At 45.5% G+C, this 20,050-nt stretch overlaps 2 protein-coding genes across 4 annotated transcripts in view; one reads left to right on the top strand and one right to left on the bottom strand.

The window, feature by feature from the left end:
* The window catches only part of lsamp (limbic system associated membrane protein), a 579,644-nt gene extending 576,891 nt beyond the window's left edge, over positions 1-2,753 (top strand). For all 3 annotated transcript variants that reach the window (XM_056442006.1, XM_056442005.1, XM_056442004.1), the window contains one exon: positions 1-2,753. This exon is cut by the window's left edge and continues 1,257 nt beyond it. The gene's annotated coding sequence lies outside the window, so the exon portion shown is untranslated.
* Positions 2,754-5,441: 2,688 nt separating this feature from the next.
* Positions 5,442-18,251, bottom strand: gap43 (growth associated protein 43). Its single transcript, XM_056441328.1, has 3 exons — positions 18,070-18,251; positions 10,479-11,160; positions 5,442-6,852 (listed from the first exon to the last, which is right to left on the bottom strand). The coding sequence occupies exons 1-3, from the start codon at positions 18,097-18,099 to the stop codon at positions 6,788-6,790; spliced, it is 777 nt and encodes a 258-aa protein (XP_056297303.1). The 5' UTR covers positions 18,100-18,251; the 3' UTR covers positions 5,442-6,787.
* Positions 18,252-20,050: the final 1,799 nt, after the last annotated feature.

The following is a 20,050-nucleotide window of genomic DNA, read 5'->3' as shown; positions in this document are numbered from 1 at the left end:
TTTCTTCGTCTTTACCTCATTACCATTTTAGTTGTGTGTATATATATATATATACTTCAATCCAATGTCCTTATACTATATGAAAAAAAGTCAAATTTTACGTGTCCATGTTTCTGAATAGGGTAGCAAATTGTTGAGGGTAATTAACTCGTAGATCTCTTGAACTGGCGACCCTGCTCTACCAACGTGAACCGAAGCCCATTAGAGCATTTATTTCTCTCTTTTTTTAAGCATAAAAACAAGATAGTTTTGTGCAGTTATTATTATACCTATCATTGAGATAATACAAGTGCTCGCTGGCGTATATGATGTTTTAGAGAATGGAATATTATGCTGAGATAGCAGGAATTCAATCTGAGAGCAGCAAGCAAATGAAGATTGAACGCTCAGTCCGCTCGGCGGCCATCTTTAACGAAATAACACCATTGCGTAACAGCTCATTTTCTCACCAATCACGGGATGGATATTCCTTCACGGACAAAAAAAGGTCAAATTAATACTACGTGTGTCACTTATTTTGTAAAAAGAAGAAGAAACTTTTCAAAAAATCGGGAGAAAGAGCCCCGAAAGGTCATTTCTGAAAAACTGGTGCTACTGTTAGCCGCCTTTTTGCCATTGTCGTCTTGACCTGTTGTAAGGCGACCGATACCGCGGTACCCCGGCGCTCTAACGGGCCGGTTCTGTAAAACACACACACACGTGTAAATCAATGTCATCCTTGTCATACATTAAAGAAATTCTCCCAGGTGTTTTTTCATCATCTGTAAATGCTTCTGAAAGTTCCGTTAGCCGTGTGAACTTGTGTAGTGTCGGTAACACTGATCCGGTCGTTGTGTTCGACGTGGGGGGACGACGGTAGAAGCGGAGCAGTGCACGGAAACCCGGAGACGGCAGAATCATCCCACCGGTTCAAAACCAAGTCTCTGATACATCTGTATCACACAATATCTCACAATCTGATTTCTCAGTCGGGATAAGTCACCGTGTCACCCCCGCTTTTTTTATTGGTTTTCTACGACTGAACCGCTCTGCTGTGTCCACTTTGACGCTGTGGTTTTACTAGACTCCTGATGTTTTTTCTACTTACGACATTATTTTTCCCGCAGACTCTCTTTCTTTCTTCCCCCCCCCCCCCCCTCGCTTTTTAGCTATCCGGCTAGATCGTAATGAGGAGTTTAGAGTGATCTGCTTAGTAAGACATGAGTGATGCGTTGAGAAAAAAATGATCGGTTTGCATGAGTGTGGTCTGTGCTGCAGGTCTATTTCAGTAAGTCTGTCTCTCTCTCTCTCACTACTGTATTTGTCGCATAAATAATAAAAAATATAAAAACCTCAGGGCAGTGCAAAGCTGGCAAGCTCTCAGACAATTCTTTTTGGGGGGCCGGTGGGAAAACCCTTGCCAGAATACCAGAGCAGGGTCGAATATCTCCAAAGTGTGCCAAGCATTTATTTTAACCTGCTCGGACACCGCGTGACGAGAAGAGGAATCGTATATTTTAAAGGAATGAGAATATTGACACTCAGTGTTTGAACTTCTACCATTCAGGAGATTTTTCACCCTCAAAGTAGACGTCCAAGTGTGTCCATGCGGGTTAAAAGCAGCCAATGAGCATTGAATGATACAATGTACAGTTGTGTAAAAGCCATGGAGCTCTGTCTTATCCATAAAGGACTAATAAATAAGGAATATTGTCCTTTTATTGCTCATAGAGAGACCAACCGCCAGCACCAACCCCACTCTAGAGAGAACCGGCTATCTACCGAGGACCGTAGAAACAGCTAATTTACTATTCAGCATTGCCTCAAAAACATAACCATCACTTCACTGTACAAACACTGGCTTATGTGTGTGCGTGTTCACTCATGGTTCTGATTCTGATTGTTATTAATAACCTACCTGAGGCATGAGATACGTGAAAGAGTTGGACAAATAGCTAACTTTTTACTTTCCGTTGAGCTATGGTTATAATAGTAACCTTCTGAGTTTAGATCAGGGGTCCCCAAACTTTTTCCTGTGAGGGCCACAAAACGTTTCCCTTCTCTGATGGGGGCGGGGTCACTTTGTAACAGAAAAAGTGTGACGATCGCAGGGGTGCCTAAATGTAAACATTTATTGTTTCCCAGAAAGCCACACATAACCAAATATTAATAACCCTTTCCGGGATCTTCACACATTCTATTTGACAGGGGCTAGTCTAGGATTTGCGTGGCCAGACTGGAAAAAAAAACTCATAATGCGTCTCTGGTATTGTTCAGGGGGCCGGGCCAAATGTGGAGGCGGGCCTTAGTTTGGGGACCACTGGTTTAGATTATGTTTTTATTTTCCTTTCCCTCCTCTGTTTATATATGCAGTGTGATGTTTCTACACTAGAATGTTGTAAAGTCAGCAAATCCATAAGATCATGTTTATACAACTCAAAATTTAAAGATTTCAACGGTTAATGTAACGATCACATTTGTACCCCATCCCGCCATCCCTTTGCCACAGGGACGCAAGATCGTGGATTATTGTCCCATTTTTGTTTTACTTTACTTTCTTATGGCATATGGTAATTGCAGTCCGTTTCTTAAAAAAAAGAAGAAGATATGTAATAAAGGAATATGAGAAAATGTTCATAACACAAAATAAAGTGGTTTGAATTCAGTGTTCTGTATTTGAATGTGACTTGAGGAGCAACCTTTTTCTGGAGATGGCTTGGTGTTTATCACCATGTAACACGCAAATAAAAGAATATATGTGTTGTTGTATTCGACTTGGAAGACCTTTTGTCCTTTTGGAAAGTGTGAGAAATACAACCATACGTCACAGGGATAATAAAAATGTGCACCGTGCTATCGTGGGAACTGCTGCAGTACCTTATTTTACCACAAGATGTCGCAACGAACCAGCTTATGCGCCCGCCGTGTTGTCGGATCCGGCAGCGTGACGACACAATCACCTACGTCATCACTCCGACAGCCTCCGACTTTGGATAAGAAGGGAAGTTGTCAAAGGTAAGCAAAGGGATGGAAAGGAAAGGAAATTAGGTTAAATGTTGTTGTTTTTTGGTGGATGAAAGAAGATGTTACTTTTTTTAAATATATCGTTAAAAATGAAACAGTCAAAACAGTCAATATACAATGTCGAAAAGAAGTCATCATATGGTATGTCGAGGAAGATTACAGTAGAATGTGTCGGGGAAATGTTTTACTCTAAAAAAAGTTATGAAAAAGTCAGAAGAAAGTCACGAAAAGTGAAAAACGTTATAGTCCAGTGTCATGAATAATTTCTTTAACAAATCTCAAAATTCATAGTAAAGGATCCAATAAAAGTGTCATAAAAAATAGTAGTGTGCCAAAAAAAAAAGTCCCAGTATATGACATAACAAATAAAGTGAGCCGAACCTTTTCAGCATGGGCCCTCGCCTGTAACCCGCCGCCTGGTTTGATCGGATCCCGCCTGCAGAGTTTGGGACCGCTAACTTATGAAACCAAGGGTTTTAAGAAGAGGTTGTGACCATGAATGTCAAAAAAGGGAGAGTCCACAACTTTTTTGTGAGACTGAGGATTGTATTTGGTGCTATTTATTTAATGTTGTTTACTTAGAGATATGCAGAAGTCGCCCGGGTCCCATTTCAACTCCTTGATCTGGAGTGTTTGTGTATTGTGTCCTGTCTTAATTTGAAGTCCCTCATGTCCTCTTGTTTCCCTGCACTTCCTGTCCCTGTGATTGGCTGCCCGGTCCTTGATTTTTTTCCACCTGTGTATTTAAATCCTGTTTGTCTCATTCCCCACTTTTGCTTTGTACTGGTTAAATCCCTGGCGGTCTTGTGGGTTTGAGCTGTTATGGTGTATGATTCTCTGAGTTAAGAAGGTTCAAGTTGAATTCAGTGTTCTGTATTTGAATGTGACTTGAGGAGCAACCTTTTTCTGGAGATGGCTTGGTGTTTATCACCATGTAACACGCAAATAAAAGAATATATGTATTGTTGTATTCGACTTGGAAGACCTTTTGTCCTTTTGGAAAGTGTGAGAAATACAACCATACGTCACAGGGATAATAAAAATGTGCACCGTGCTATCGTGGGAACTGCTGCAGTACCTTATTTTACCACAAGATGTCGCAACGAACCAGCTTATGCGCCCGCCGTGTTGTCGGATCCGGCAGCGTGACGACACAATCACCTACGTCATCACTCCGACAGCCTCCGACTTTGGATATGAAGGGAAGTTGTCAAAGGTAAGCAAAGGGATGGAAAGGAAAGGAAATTAGGTTAAATGTTGTTGTTTTTTGGTGGATGAAAGAAGATGTTACTTTTTTTTAATTTATCGTTAAAAATGAAACAGTCAAAACAGTCAATATACAATGTCGAAAAGAAGTCATCATATGGTATGTCGAGGAAGATTACAGTAGAATGTGTCGGGGAAATGTTTTACTCTAAAAAAAGTTATGAAAAAGTCAGAAGAAAGTCACGAAAAGTGAAAAACGTTATAGTCCAGTGTCATGAATAATTTCTTTAACAAATCTCAAAATTCATAGTAAAGGATCCAATAAAAGTGTCATAAAAAATAGTAGTATGCCAAAAAAAAAAGTCCCAGTATATGACATAACAAATAAAGTGAGCCGAACCTTTTCAGCATGGGCCCTCGCCTGTAACCCGCCGCCTGGTTTGATCGGATCCCGCCTGCAGAGTTTGGGACCGCTAACTTATGAAACCAAGGGTTTTAAGAAGAGGTTGTGACCATGAATGTCAAAAAAGGGAGAGTCCACAACTTTTTTGTGAGACTGAGGATTGTATTTGGTGCTATTTATTTAATGTTGTTTACTTAGAGATATGCAGAAGTCGCCCGGGTCCCATTTCAACTCCTTGATCTGGAGTGTTTGTGTATTGTGTCCTGTCTTAATTTGAAGTCCCTCATGTCCTCTTGTTTCCCTGCACTTCCTGTCCCTGTGATTGGCTGCCCGGTCCTTGATTTTTTTTCCACCTGTGTATTTAAATCCTGTTTGTCTCATTCCCCACTTTTGCTTTGTACTGGTTAAATCCCTGGCGGTCTTGTGGGTTTGAGCTGTTATGGTGTATGATTCTCTGAGTTAAGAAGGTTCAAGTTTCTCAGGATGTCTCTCTAAATGATAACATTCATAAAATCAAAATAGAGGATTTGGGTGTATCAAAATATGCACGAGTCATAATCGTGTATTTGGAGTACTCCAGAAACCCGGATGCGACATTATGCCTTGAGAACCCTAAATAATGCCCCATCAGGTGTCGCCTGGTGTCATCAAGTGTGTCTAAAATAGAGTTTACTTATGTTTTTCAAATGATAAGCTTGTGTCCCTAAGTACTTAAGCCCTTTTAAAGGATGTGTGGTGCATGACATCGACATCTTAAGTTGTACAAATACTTTTACATTTTGATTCTGCGAACTGTAAACTCTGCTTTCAACAAACTCCACAGTTTATGGTGATAATTGGCACATTTGCTTTATTTTGAAAACAGACATTGAAACCATTTGAATTTGTTCATATTTTTTTCTCACAAGTTTGAACTCCTTTGATACGGTTGAAACTGGACATTGCACTCACTGGAACATGGGAGAAAAAAAGTATTTTTTTGTTTGATCTTTCTTTTTACTTTTTTTCATCTTTTTATTTAATTTTTTTTGCGTAACATCAGTGCATTTTTTTAATTTCATTCTGAATTTTTTTTTTCTTCTTCCAATTCATATAAACTGTCATAACAACACCAAAGACATCAAAAAGAAGCCACCACACCTCTTAAATTTTTTGTGACTGCGAAAAAAGTTCCTCTCAGAGGGAGAGTTCCCATCATGCATCTGGTTCGATGGTTCATGCTACTGTTCTCACGTGTTGGTTGTCAGAACACAAATAGTCATGTAAGAGCCAGTTACACCAATACCAGAGCTGACTTTTAGATTTATTATATGCTTATGTCATTTAAATGGCAGCAGGTCCTTTACTGTAAATGTGAGTTTGTAAAAGGGGTGTAAACCAAGCTTGAAAGACTCAAGCAGAATAGAGAAGGACTAATAGTCTTGTCCTGTGTGTGTGTGGGTTATGGATTCAGGATAAAGCTGCCCAACTGGAAGTGTCACACATTTAATGATACATTCTATTCTCCATCCGACGTGTCAGTGCGTCGCCTTTCTTTGCGGTGTCGAAAAACGTAGAGTTGCATTTTTTTAAACCGGGTTGTTGTTGTTTTTTTGGTGTTTTTTTGTGCGTGCATTTACTCAGAAGTTATACAGATTTTATTTGCAAAATGTGTTTTGGATAAAGTGCATTGAAATGCAAATAAAGTGTGCTGCATTCACAATGCATTTTTAAACGTGTCAATATATCCAGTTGGGAGCCTTCATTCCACGACTGATTTCACTTATTTTAATAGAGAGTGGAGATCAAATCACATCCTCCTGCTCATTCTCTTAATCATCAAGGTAACAATCTTTTTTTCTTCTCCATTATCAACAACAACCCGTCGACGTCTTCGTCATCAAGATAAGAATATTTTTTTCAGAATCAATAACAACCGTCATCATCATCATCATTCTCATCACTCTCATCATCATCATCATCATCATCATCCCCACTTCCTCATATTAGCTTGAGCCAAAAAACGTAACGCTGGAAACTCCCCCGACATGAGTAAAATCATTGCCACACAAAAAATGACAAACAAATAGAAACGGACTGCCTTCACACTGGGAAGGCAAAGAGCAACCTTTTTTAGATTTTTGTGTTATTCTTCATATTCTGAATTCTGCATTTCTTCAGGTGAGACTTTGCCTCTTAGTCATCCTTGGACCCGGTGCCCTCCGGAGCGGCCTCCTCTGCTTTAGACTCCTCTGCAGCATCTGGGTGTGGAAGGGGGGGGGGGGGGGGGGGGGGGAGAGAGAAGAAGACAAAAGAGGGAGTAGGGAAATGAGATGAGTTGGGGGAGACACGCATTAAAGGTGGAATAATAAAGTTCTTATGTTTAAAATCTGAACATTCTGACACACTGAGCATCAAAGATTTCACATATCAGCTGTTTAAGATATTTCAGCTCAGAAAGAATATAATATATATATATATATAAATAAATATATATTAATAATATTTATAAAATATGTAAAAATATATAAATAAATATATAAAAGTATTATATGTATAAATATATCTTTTTCAAAATATTTCAGCTCAGAAAAGATATATATATATATATATTATATATTATAGTAATAATTCAATATATTTAAAATATGTTAAAAAATATATATATATATACAGGACTGTCTCAGAAAATTAGAATATTGTGATGAAGTTCTTTATTTTCTGTAATGCAATTAAAAAAACAAAAATGTCATGCATTCTGGATTCATTACAAATCAACTGAAATATTGCAAGCCTTTTATTCTGATTTATTGCTGATTATGGCTTACAGCTTAAGAAAACTCAAATATCCTATCTCTAAATATTAGAATATCATGAAAAAGTATACTAGTAGGGTATTAAACAAATCACTTGAATTGTCTAATTAACTCGAAACACCTGCAAGGGTTTCCTGAGCCTTGACAAACACTCAGCTGTTATAAATCTTTTTTTACTTGGTCTGAGGAAATATTAAAATTTTATGAGATAGGATTTTAGAGTTTTCTTAAGCTGTAAGCCATAATCAGCAATATTAAAAGAATAAAAGGCTTGCAATATTTCAGTTGATTTGTAATGAATCCAGAATGCATGACATTTTTGTTTTTTTAATTGCATTACAGAAAATAAAGAACTTTATCACAATATTCTAATTTTCTGAGACAGTCCTGTATATATATAATTTTCTTAAAATATTTCAGCTCAGAAGATTGTCTGCATGGAGCATATAGAGTATTTTATGCCAACGTTTCAAAAAGCATAAAAAATGGTGGCTTGAAAACACAGAGGAAAACTTCAACTCCACGTTGTTCTGGAGACGTGGACCTCAGTCGATGAGAGAAGCGTGTCAGTCAGCAGCTACAACCTGACGTCTGAAGAAGTCCCACGTCGGCCGTGTAAATAATAAAGGAAGAGAGTGCTCCTAATGGACCCGTGAGGCATTTGAACTGACATCACAACGCTAAACAAGCGGCAACTCGGCCGTCACATCGAATAGCGCGTGATGCCCACGATGCACCGCTCTGTAACAACACCGCTGAATAACCAGCCATGATACATCACTTCGTCTTCACTCATCCGGTCCGTTGAGTAATATAGCGCCGATGCTTCATATATATATATATATATATTTTTTCTTAATATTTTGCAGAATGCTATTTTGCCGCTGATAAATTATTAATATGGTATGTCTACAGTCTGCAAAATTAATAAATACAAAACCTGTCATACAGTATATGGGATATAATTTATTGGGATTCTTAGATATATTGTTGGTTCTGACCAAGCCTATAATTAATTTATTAAGAGTCCTTGCCTGATCTCATACCCCGATGAGCTCATACTCCTTTCATAGAAAGAGGAGACATCAAAAAGTGACATCATTGTGAAGGAGAGTTGGGATGATGGAGTCATGTGTGTGCGTGTGTGCTAATGTGTGTGTGTGACTCCAGACAGCAGGCTAAGAGGTAAGAGATAATAAGGTAAAGTATGACGGACATGAGAACGCTCCACAGCCACCCAACTGTGTGATGCAAATGGGATTTCACCCAATTCACGAAGCGAAAGCGCATCATTTCTCAGACTTCAGAGCCTGAATTAAGAAGTTTAGTGAATAAAGAAGAACTGGAAGCCCTGGACCCGCCTTCTATCATCATTATTTTGAACACAACTTGTTTTGTCTTAATTAAAAAGATACAGACCCTCTGTATTGTGTTTCAGAGATATCTAAAGAAATGAGCCAGCTAGCTAGCTACCAATGACATCCTGCCTTAATTTAAGAGCATAGGCCTACTTACAATGTCTGATAGTTAGCTTGTGTTGCACTTTCCATGAAAATATTCTGTCTTTAAATATCATTTGCTATGAATTGTAGCAGCTAGCTGCGGCCCGCCCCGTCTTGTCTTGTGATACCAGAGCTTAGCTTCAGTAGTTAGTCTCTGCGGCGGCTAGTTGGGACCAGGAGTAGAGCGGCATCTGGAGGGCTTGTTAATCACATTAAAGGTACACAGGGTTATATTTCTCTTTTCATGCTCCCCCCGCCACCAGTGAAGTACTTTATGACCGCTCCAGGAGTAGGACCTTTAAGCTAACTAGCTTCGAGCTACTTGCATTTAGCCCACACGAACCCCCAGTCACAGGCTGTGTAACTACGGCAACGTGATCCGGCGAGGACGAACGGAAATCCAAGTTGTATTCTCGTTTCTTTCTTCTGCTCATCTAATTTCTCACCACGTTACTCGAGCCTCACAGCCCTCACTTACACAAAGATGGCGAACTCAACTTAACCTTACATGTTTCTAAGATCACAAAATGGCAGTTTCAGCTGTTTTATTCCGCCTATTTTGCATATATTCATATAACTAAAAAGGCCTGTTTTGGTACACATTGCACCATTAACAAAGTCCCACATAATTATTAAATATGAATTTGCTGTCGGTAAAGCAGATTGTGGCCCCCGCGGTTAATTCTCAATCAGCCGCTGTGTGCCAAGCGTCGTTAGTTTGTGACGGGCCTCCCCAGTGCGGATCGTGACCGGTATGGTTCATTAATCATTCAACGGAATCAGAACACCTGTTATCCCATCGAGGTGGTAACTATGACAACGGGGAGACAGCGCTGCTGACCTAGTTTCGATGTAGTTCTTCTTCCAGACTGAGCACGCTCCATTAACCACCTGACTGACCTAGTCTGAGAGTCCTTGGACCAGAAAACACAAGTTCATATCCAGACTTTTGTTTTATCAGCGTGATCGTAATGCCATGGCCTTCCGGTTCCTTCTCCGGTTTACGTCGTCTCCATAAATGGATGTCGGTCTAATAGCTGAGCACAGATATTGATATTGATCGAATGAAATTAAATCCATATGAAGCTATCTGAGATGTTCATGAGCCTTTATGACTCTCATAACATGATGCGTTCTCATTAAGCCAACGATGCAACCTGAACAATAACTCTGCTCCTTCTCAAGATAGGACCATCGTACAACCCCGCCTCTTTAGCCTGGGGTTTCCATCTCGTAAAAGCGGAGATACTAAACTGTCTGATCTGATATTGAGCTGCGTGTTAAGCGGTGAACGGTGGGGAACTGTCAAAGATATTAAAATCCCAAAGACTACCTGCCAAGCACACTTCTGAAAAGCTTCCCTATTGCCAGTTATTCGTTTTTTATTTCAGTGAATGATTGCTTTTTGATAGGTGAGTGTGTCTGGGGTTATTTTTGCCAGAGAACAAATGTTATGCAATGTTATCTGGAAGATCTGGAGAACCTTCTGGCAGGTCCTACACCCTGTGTGCATGCAATGAGTCCTACTGTATTTAATGAAAGTGAAAAGCTTTTGTGCAATCTGCATACCTTGTTTATCTTTAGTTTGGTTAGGCTCCTCCTTCTCAGCTGTCGGGTTGACCGCAGCAGGCACTTCGGCTTGTCTGGCCTCCTTTTTCTCTTCGCTCTCCTCTTCCTCCTTCTTCTCCTCAGCTGTGGCTGCTGTGGGACTCTTGGCTGCCGCCGCCGGGGCCTCCACCTCTTTGGGCTTCTCCTCCACTTTCTCCTCCGCCTTTGGCTCCTCTTTCGGGGACTCGGAGGGCGCCGTGGCGGCCGTGGGTGAGGCGGCGGCGGCGGCGGCGGCGGCAGCCGGTGGCGCTGCCGCTACGGGAGACGTTGCGGCGGCGGCGGCGGCGCCCACAGGAGAGGCCGCAGCAGCAGCCGGAGAATTGGCCGGCTTGTCGGCCACCGGGCTTTTGGCTTGGCTCGTCTCCTCCTCCTTCTTGGTCTCCTCGGTTGCGGCTTTCTCCTCCTTTGCGGGTGCCTCCTCTCCCTCGGCTTTCTTGGCCTCCTCTCCTGCCTCCGTCGCCTCCTCCGCGGCAGCAGGACTGTCTCCCTCCTTGTCTTCCTCTCCGTCTTTCATCTTTTTCCGAGTTATGTGTCCGCGGAAGCTGGCCTGTATTTTGGTGGCGGCTTTGTGGGCCTTGTCCTCGGGTTTGTTGGTGGTGCCATCTTGCTCAATCTTCTGGTCCGCCTCCTCGTTCTTGTCCACCTGCGAGCCGAAAGAAAGGACAGCAAGTTACCGTTAACCGTAAACTGGCAAGCAGGTCCACTGGGAAACCGGCAAGGGGAAGTACTGGTTCTAATCCCGCTATTGTGGGGATCTGCAGCTCGAGGATGATCAGAAGTTCAGTTTGGATTGAATTGAAAGGACAGTCAGAAAAAGACATACGTACAGGGTGTGAGACGGGTTCATGAGTTAACTCGTGGATGTATGCACTGGTAGCCATTACTGGAGAGTTTTAGAAGAGTTGGGTTAGGGTTTCAGGACTGGCTTAGATTTGAGACTGGATGAGGATTAGGGTTAGGAAGAGGACTAGTTTAGACTTGAGACTAGGTGAGGAACAGGGTTAGGAAGAGGACTGGTTTAGACTTGAGACTAGGTGAGGAACAGGGTTAGGAAGAGGACTAGTTTAGACTTGAGACTGGATGAGGAACAGGGTTAGGAAGAGCACTGGTTTAGACTTGAGACTAGGTGAGGAACAGGGTTAGGAAGAGGACTAGTTTAGACTTGAGACTGGATGAGGAACAGGGTTAGGAAGAGCACTGGTTTAGACTTGAGACTAGGTGAGGAACAGGGTTAGGAAGAGGACTAGTTTAGACTTGAGACTAGGTGAGGAACAGGGTTAGGAAGAGGACTGGTTTAGACTTGAGACTAGGTGAGGAACAGGGTTAGGAAGAGGACTAGTTTAGACTTGAGACTGGATGAGGAACAGGGTTAGGAAGAGCACTGGTTTAGACTTGAGACTAGGTGAGGAACAGGGTTAGGAAGAGGACTGGTTTAGACTTGAGACTAGGTGAGGAACAGGGTTAGGAAGAGGACTAGTTTAGACTTGAGACTGGATGAGGAACAGGGTTAGGAAGAGGACGAGTTTAGACTTGAGACTGGATGAGGAACAGGGTTAGGAAGAGGACTAGTTTAGACTTGAGACTAGGTGAGGAACAGGGTTAGGAAGAGGACAGTGCACACTGAATATATTGAACGGGGTTCCGTGCTATTACCTTCTGTAACCGGGTCCATAGCTGTCCGTCAAATAGTGGGTTGTGCTATGAGTCATATAAATCTAATGAAAACAAATCAAATCAAATAAAGGAATTGAATGACGGGCACTGAAAGCGGCAAACAAAAAATTAATCGGTACATTGAAAATGAGGAGGCAAACAAATCAAGGAAAACAAATATTCAAAGCAATCAAAAGCTTTTAAAAATGAATGTGAACATGAAGCGAACACAAATCGATCAAAGAGGATGCAGTTCATCAGTTAGCCAAATGATAAGGATATGAAAAACACGTTGGGATCTCGTGTTCATGTCCTTCCATGTATTAAGTCTTTGTCCGGATCCAGTGATTTATTGGCCAACGGTGGCGGATCTCCTGAATTAGATCACGTCATGTGCTGATAGGAGGTGATTTAGTGTCATTGCCAGTCGAGAGAACACTGAGATGTGTGTGAGGATTGTCTCCACATCATAAATTTGTATACACTGGCGTTTGGTGCGGGACCGACGTTACTAAACGGTTTTATGATCCAGACACAACGCTGATATTGTCTCCTTAATACTAGTGCCCAAAAGAAATGGATGCGGTGAACCAATTCAACTCAAATGTAGAAATTATCACTGATGTCGTGGATTCGCTGCTCATGAGATCTTCAAAAAGTGTCACCAGAAGAAGAAAAAAATGCATACATTAAATATGTGAGACTCTTTCTCCGAAAATAACGAGCCGATCCCGCCGGCCTCCGGGCCCCCGGTTGCTTTTTTTTCCTTACCGCTCCCTCTCCGGCTGCTAGGGAACGAGCTGCCCCCCCCAACAGTCAAATGGGTTACCTTGACAACCGGAGTGCTAACTCATCACGGCGCTGTCTGCCGGTTGGTGCTACGAAGGGCTATATGTCACCCTGATTGGCAGTGCACCCAAACCTCTCGGGGGGGGGGGGGGGGGGGGGGCACTCGTAAATCAGGCGGGGCAATCAGCATGGCTAAGGAGGAGCTGTGTGCGATGCAGGGGCAGGATTTCAGAGCCAAAAGGGGGGGTCATGGGGTTTATATGTATCAATACTGGCGGTCTATGTCAACCGTAGAGCAGTAGCATCTTCTTGAAGGTCAGTTAATTTGAGTGGAAATGTTTTTTCAAGACTGTCTATCCGTCTATCTCCCGATCCCCGCCGCCTCTCACGGCGTCGTTGTATTGGATCTGAGGGTTTTGACTTGGGACTGCGCCATGTGGCATCTGACATGATTTAAGAGCCGGAGGGCCCCTGAACCGACACGTCTTCATCTTCAGGGCCGGCCTGTCAGTCCAATATTGGAGCAGAGGCCAAGGTGCAGCTGTGTCGCTATATACTCACCTCCTCCTCCTCCTCCTCCTCCTCCACCCTTTTCTTTTCTTTTTTATATTCACATGCCATCCCCTCAGGGTTCAGGGTGTAAATCCTGCGGTTCTTAACAAAGGCTGTCTTTTTTTTTTCCAGGAGCAATTTTGTGCAATGCAATAAAAAGAATAAATAAAAGAAGAAAAAAATACAACCCGATAGCGCTCGGCTGCGCCTCCAAATAATAGTGATTTATGTTTAAAACATGAGCCGCCGATGTTTACTTAACAATCCGCCGCTAAGTGTGAGAAAAAAACTGGAGCAAGACATGTGGAAACGAAACCACGCTTCATCTCGGCACACCCTTCCGCTCTTAATAAGACGCTCTGGTTTCTTCTTGGGCTTTTTACTATGTCTGATCTCATGGGTACTTTAAAATCCACCCCCCCCCCCCCCCTCCACACACACCCCAAAAAATGACCTAAGCACTTAACTCTAAATAGAATTACTTACTCGCTGCAAACAGTGAGTCAGAGAGAGAGGAAGAGAAAGCGATGGATGAGGGTGTTTGGGAATATGGGGGGGGGGGGGGTATGACATCATTATTAGAACGAGAGGGGGGTATGTCATACACTTTAGAGATTTTTGGGCGTGTTCCAGTGCAGATGTAATAAAATGCCAGCAGAGTGCCAGGTGATCTCATATTTCTCATATTTCCGTAACTCGGAATGAGAGAGATCGGCGTCACCGGTTCGACCGCCACTATCGAGCATCGTCCGCTTGAATTATTGATATTTCGCCCCGAAAAGTGCTGCGCCGAGATTCTCTGACCATAACGGAACTTATCGTGATGTGATGAGCGATGTGGTCGCCGGCCGTGATAGTGGCCGCGTTTAAAAAAACGGCGTGTTATCTAAGCAGCGTTTCCTGACTGCTACCTGAACCCTCCTGCAGGCGCTATTTCATGTTTCCATTCATAAATACAGCGAGGCCTCTCCCGAAGGCGCGCTTTCCCCTTCCTCCCGCTGTTCAAACTCTTCCCCCGGAGCAACCTGCGGCGGAGGAATATATTTGCGTTATCAGGTTCATCAAATAACTTGAACGTGGCCCCGCATGGTTGCCACGGATACACTATGTTAACCACTTAAAATGGCTCTTAAAAGGGGAATGATTGAAACATAAAAGGAGTGCATTATGGGAAATAACCTGTTGTGCAATCCCGCAGTTCTAAAAGTAGGATGTAGCTACGTGAGCTAACGGGTTAGCGTCTCTAGAGACGAGAGCGTCGTCGGCGAAGGTGATAAACGGCCGAGCTCGCGTGTCCTCTCCCCGTCCGCCTCCGTCCTCGGGTGGCCATCGGCGGCCGTGAGAACCACACCCGAGAGTCAATGGCCTGTTCGACTGATCCATAACCACACACACACACACACATACCATCCCCCGATTCGCCACCTTTCGCCACCGCCTCGTTGCCGGTGTTAGGGACTTGTTTCAGGAGATGGGGGGTTGGGGGGGGGGGGGGGAGAACCGGGCTAAGAGATGCTGAAGCTGTGGGGTTCACGGTGGTTGGACCACTCGCTCACGCAGCATTATAATCATGTTAGCTTTTTACATTTTTTCAATCCTTTTTATTTGTTGCACGAGACTCCTCCCCCTTCTTCACCTCTCCGCTCCGCCCAGCGTTTGGATCGATTGCCCCTAGCAAGAGGGGGAGGGGAAATATTAAAGGTATTATTTGCATAATTAATAGAGTTTGCAGGTGCAAATGAGGAATCCATTACATCCAAGTCACAAACCGAGGGATTGATCACTGATTAAGTGCATCGGCTGATTTCAATAAGAATAACGCCAAACATCAGTCATATTACCACACTTCCCCAAAGCCAGATCTAACATCAGCCGGCCGTGCGTCCTGCGGTGACACCTCTCGATGGCTGTCTGCTGCTCTCCTGCAGGAAGCATCCAGACACCGGAGAGCCGAGACTGGCTGCTCCGTCGATCTCCGTCTCTTTCTTTCTCTCTCTCTCTCTCTGCCATCGTTCACTCTCTTTCTCGCTGAGCAAACTGCTTCCCACTCATTCTCTCTCTCCCTCACACACACACACACGCACAGACACAGCCGAGCCGAGCAGAGCACCACACCCTTTTAGCCGCTATCTCCTGCAGATGAGGAGAGGGGGGCTCAGGTGGTGACTATACCACAGCCCCCCGCTCGCCATCTCTCCCCCCCTCTCTCTCTCTCTCTCTCGCTCCTTTGACGGTGAATTTTATGAGCGATGTTAGAGGACGCACTGTTTCTTCGCGGCGACTAATAAGCGGCCATATGCCCGGCGTCATTACATCCTCGGGAGCAGCCTTTAATTCAATTACACCGACTCTCGGCTTTGAACAAAGGCTCCGCAATAGCCACATGGTCTCCTCGGGGGCAGGGGGGGGGGGCGAGGGCAGAGGCAGTAGGAATGAGGAGATGGGCAAGTGGAGGCAGGATCTGGAAAATAGGGGCTGTGGATGGAGCCGGGCACACAGTACGAGAGGAAATCATCACGTCTGAGGGAGTAGCGCACCGGGGTCTTGATTTCGGACTAGAATGATTGAGGCTCAAGGTTATAAAGTGTGTGGGGGGGGGGCAAGACGGGAGGAGAACTAGGGTTGGGTCGGAGTTGGAGAAGAGGGCAGCACATGGTCGGGGTTTGAAGGCTCGGCTTTCGGGGGAGAAATGGCGGACCCACGTGTTCACGATGAGACACCCCCCCCCCCCCCCCCGCCAAACGACTGAGCACTGCGAGGATGTAAAGCTGGAGGGCCCCATGGGGGGGGGGGGGGGGGGGCACACACACACACTCAGAAACAAAGTGCCCGGGAGCCACTCCCATCGGTGAAGATGTTGCGAAAGCACTTAGCGCTCCACCGCGCCGCGTTCACAGACCCCGGTGCGCTCTGCTCGCCGGTCCGTGAACACCTTCGCCGTCTCTCTCTGGATTAATTCACGCCTCTGCGCCTCGAAAAAGCCGGAGGATGAGTGCTCGTATAGCCCCTCCCCCCCCTCCCTTCGTGAAACGCGCCAGCTCGAGGCGACGGCTGCGTGGCGCTCTGTGGGAGAAGCCGGTGCCTCACCCACATGGCTGCAGCAAGCCGGCTTCCTTTCCTTTTTTTGGTGATCTTTCTCCACCTTTGCGCCCCTCCAGCCGTCATCCTCCTCCTCCACCACCACCACCCTCCCTGCCATTCAGTTCCCTCTTTGCCTTTACTGCCTCCTCCCTACCTTCCCCCCATACATTGAAAACCTCCCTCCCATGTCTCAATCCTTTTTTCTTCTTCTTTTATCACCTCTATTTCTCTGCATACCAGATTCCATTTTGCTCTATACCTCCCTTTTTTTTAAACCTATCCACCCCCCTCCCCTCCACCCACCTCCCCTCCCTCCCCCCACAGCCCATCCCCTCCATCTACCCCCATGTGCACCACCTATACACTCCACCCCGCCTGAACCCTCTCAGCATCCTGCATGCCTTTTTTTCTCGAAGTGGCAAGCCTTGCTTCCTTTCTCTCATCCCTCTCTCTCTCTCTCTCTCTCCTCCCCGACCAGCGTTATTATGACTCATCCCGGCTAACATTCAAGAAGCAATCAAGTGGCATCAGAATCCAGTGTGTTGCGACGAGTCAGATTACAATCACAATCAGTCTGAGATAGCAGCCACACACACACACACACACACACACACACGGAAAAATCATGATATAGCGGTTGAAATTCAGAATGAAGCAGAGGAGGGTTCCACCTTCTTCTCCACTAGACCCACCTTCTCTCTTTTTTCCCTCCTCCAGTTCTCTGGCCCGACAGCCGCGGGTACCGGCCAGCCTTCCACACCCTTTAACTGAGTGCACACTTCATAGCACACCATCACTTGGCAGCGTGCACTCATCAAGCTGGAGGGCTATGATAATCCATTTACACTCATTTATTCCCGTTGTAGTCCCCCGAGGCTCTCGCTCCATCCGTACCCCACCCTTTTTTTTCCTTTTTTTTCCTCTGTGTGGAAATCTACTTCTCCCATTTCTGTAGTAACACATAATGCCAAGAGCCCCATTGAAGGCATCAGGAATAGGGGGGACACATTAATGTGAATCAACATTAACAGCAGAGGAGTTCAGGGACAATACGGAATCTAGCAAGTGCCTCCCCTCATAATCTTTCACTTTTTTTTTTTTTTCAAGTGCATGATCAATATCAGTGGGGTCGGGGGGGGGGGGTCGCCCGAGATCCAGTGACACGCCTCGTGTCTCAGTCTGCGAGTACAGTAGTGTGAGGTCGGGAGGCATTGTGGCGACATCCATTCATGCGGGATAATCACATTAACTAGGCGTGTCTTGGCTCCGTGGGTAGACTTCAAGCCCCCCCCCCCACCCCCACCCCACCCACCCACCACCACCCTAAATCAAAGCAAATTACACCCACATTTCCTCTAATCTCTCCTCGAGCACCCTGAGTACAAAACCCCCCAGAAACAGTTACAAAGTTCAGAGTTTTGAATTGAAATCATTTTGAAGAAGAAGAAGAAGAAGAAGTATGGAGGTGCAGTAGTACCTGTTTGGTTCTTCTTAAGCAGCACAGCATAGTTGTAGTGGTTGTATCCTCCCTCTTTTCTTCTCTGCTTCTTTCTTCCCTTATTTCTTCCCTTTCACTTCTTCTCTCTCACCCTCTCTCGCTCTCTCTTGCTTTCGTGCACACACACACTCTCTCTCTCTCTCTCTGGCTGTATCACCAGCTAAGCCGCCCAGTGCATTTACTCATCCTAGTTTCCACACACGCGCTCTTCACTCGGTCTGCCTGGGTGCACCTCCCTCTCTCTCTCTCTCTCTTTCTCTCTCTCTCTCTCTCTTTTACTCGATGCCTGACAATGACTACAAGCCCAACCTTTAAACCCCTCCCTTCCCGTCTCTCCTCCCCTCTTCTCTTCACACTACCCCCCCCCCCTCTCTCTTTCTCCTCCTCCTCTTGCTCATAGTGATGGAGCCCTCCCTCCACCTCTTTTAGATCAGCAGTCCTCTCTTCTACATCTTCCCACCCTCCTCCTCTTCCTCCTCTCTCGCAGCCTGACTCCAGCAAAACATGCGGCCCCACCCTAAAAAAAGAAAGGCTCTTGCTAATGACTGACTGGATGCCTCACACATTTCCTCTGATGCATCTTTTTTTTAAATTTGCTTATCGTCTCCCAAAGCGACCACTACCTCTCTGTTTAATCCCCGCCCCTTACACATAAAAACACATTATTTCTTTTTTTCTTTCATTTTTGATTGCAAGAAGAAGCTCTCTGGTGGAAGTGGCCTCCTCCCTCTCGGACCGCGTGTCACACACTCATCCGGATCTCTGATCACAGATACCAGCCTGTGATGCTCTGCGTCCACATCGCCATGGCGATGCCAAAAAGCATGTTTTCTGGCACAGCCGCGAGAATCTCCAGCCAGGAGAGACGTGTGAAAGAGAGCAGTGATGCACACACATGCGCACAATCTCTCACACACACACACACACACACACACACACACACACACACACACGCACACGTGCACGCACACTGTGCTCTTAGGACACGTCACCCTCCCCACACCCTCAACCTCCCCCCCCCCGCCCCCCCATACCCAGAGCGCTCTGTTCTCATGGAAACACTAGCAGATAGACTAGAAGAGCAAAGGAGGAGAGGGAGAGAGAGAGAGAGAGGGAGGGAGAGAGAGATGGAGAGAGGGAGAGAGATAGAGAGAGGGAGAGGGAGAGAGAGATGGAGAGGGAGAGAGAGAGATGGAGAGGGAGAGAGAGAGAAAGAGAGAGGGAGAAAGGGAGAGAGAGAGGGAGGGAAGGAGGAAGCAAGCGGGCCGGGTGTGGCAGACGAGGCCCCCTCCTCCCCCCTCCTCCTCCTCCTCCCCCACACACACACTTTTGTTCCTCCCTCTGTGCCCACATGTGCTCTCAGTCTGGTGTAATGAGCGCAACGCACAACCACACACACACACACACACACACACACACACACACAACCACACACACCCACACACACACACACACACACACACACAACCACACACACACAACCACACACACACACACACAACCATCACCGTGCACAGCGAGGCTCGCAGGCGCATCCTCATGCAAACACCCACGCTCTGTATTTGTATTTCATATAGCACACACACACACACACACACCTACACACACACACACACACACACACACACACACACACACACACACACACACGCACACAGTGTGGCGACAGAAAAGTCCCCACCCCCGCTCCGACACTGGCGAGCACCAGCAGATGCTACAGACACAACGAGGGATGGAGGGAGGGATGGAAAGACAGGGATGGAAGAGAAGGAGGAGGCGGGGGGGGGAGGGGGTGAGAGTCCTGAGGGGTTCTGATCCGCTATTCTTCCCTCTTACAGGATTATTCCACATCCAGTTCACTGAGGGGGAAATCATTAACCTGCACCGCCGAGCCGCAGCCTCCCCGGTGGCCGCCGCCGCGCGGGAGGATCTGGGCCCCCGTTACCTCGCCGGGCGACAT

Source organism: Pseudoliparis swirei, chromosome 20 (genome assembly GCF_029220125.1).
Source record: "Pseudoliparis swirei isolate HS2019 ecotype Mariana Trench chromosome 20, NWPU_hadal_v1, whole genome shotgun sequence".
NCBI classification, from domain to species: domain Eukaryota; kingdom Metazoa; phylum Chordata; class Actinopteri; order Perciformes; family Liparidae; genus Pseudoliparis; species Pseudoliparis swirei.
Note: the sequence above shows the minus strand (reverse complement) of the source record. Positions and strands in the feature narration are given on the sequence as shown.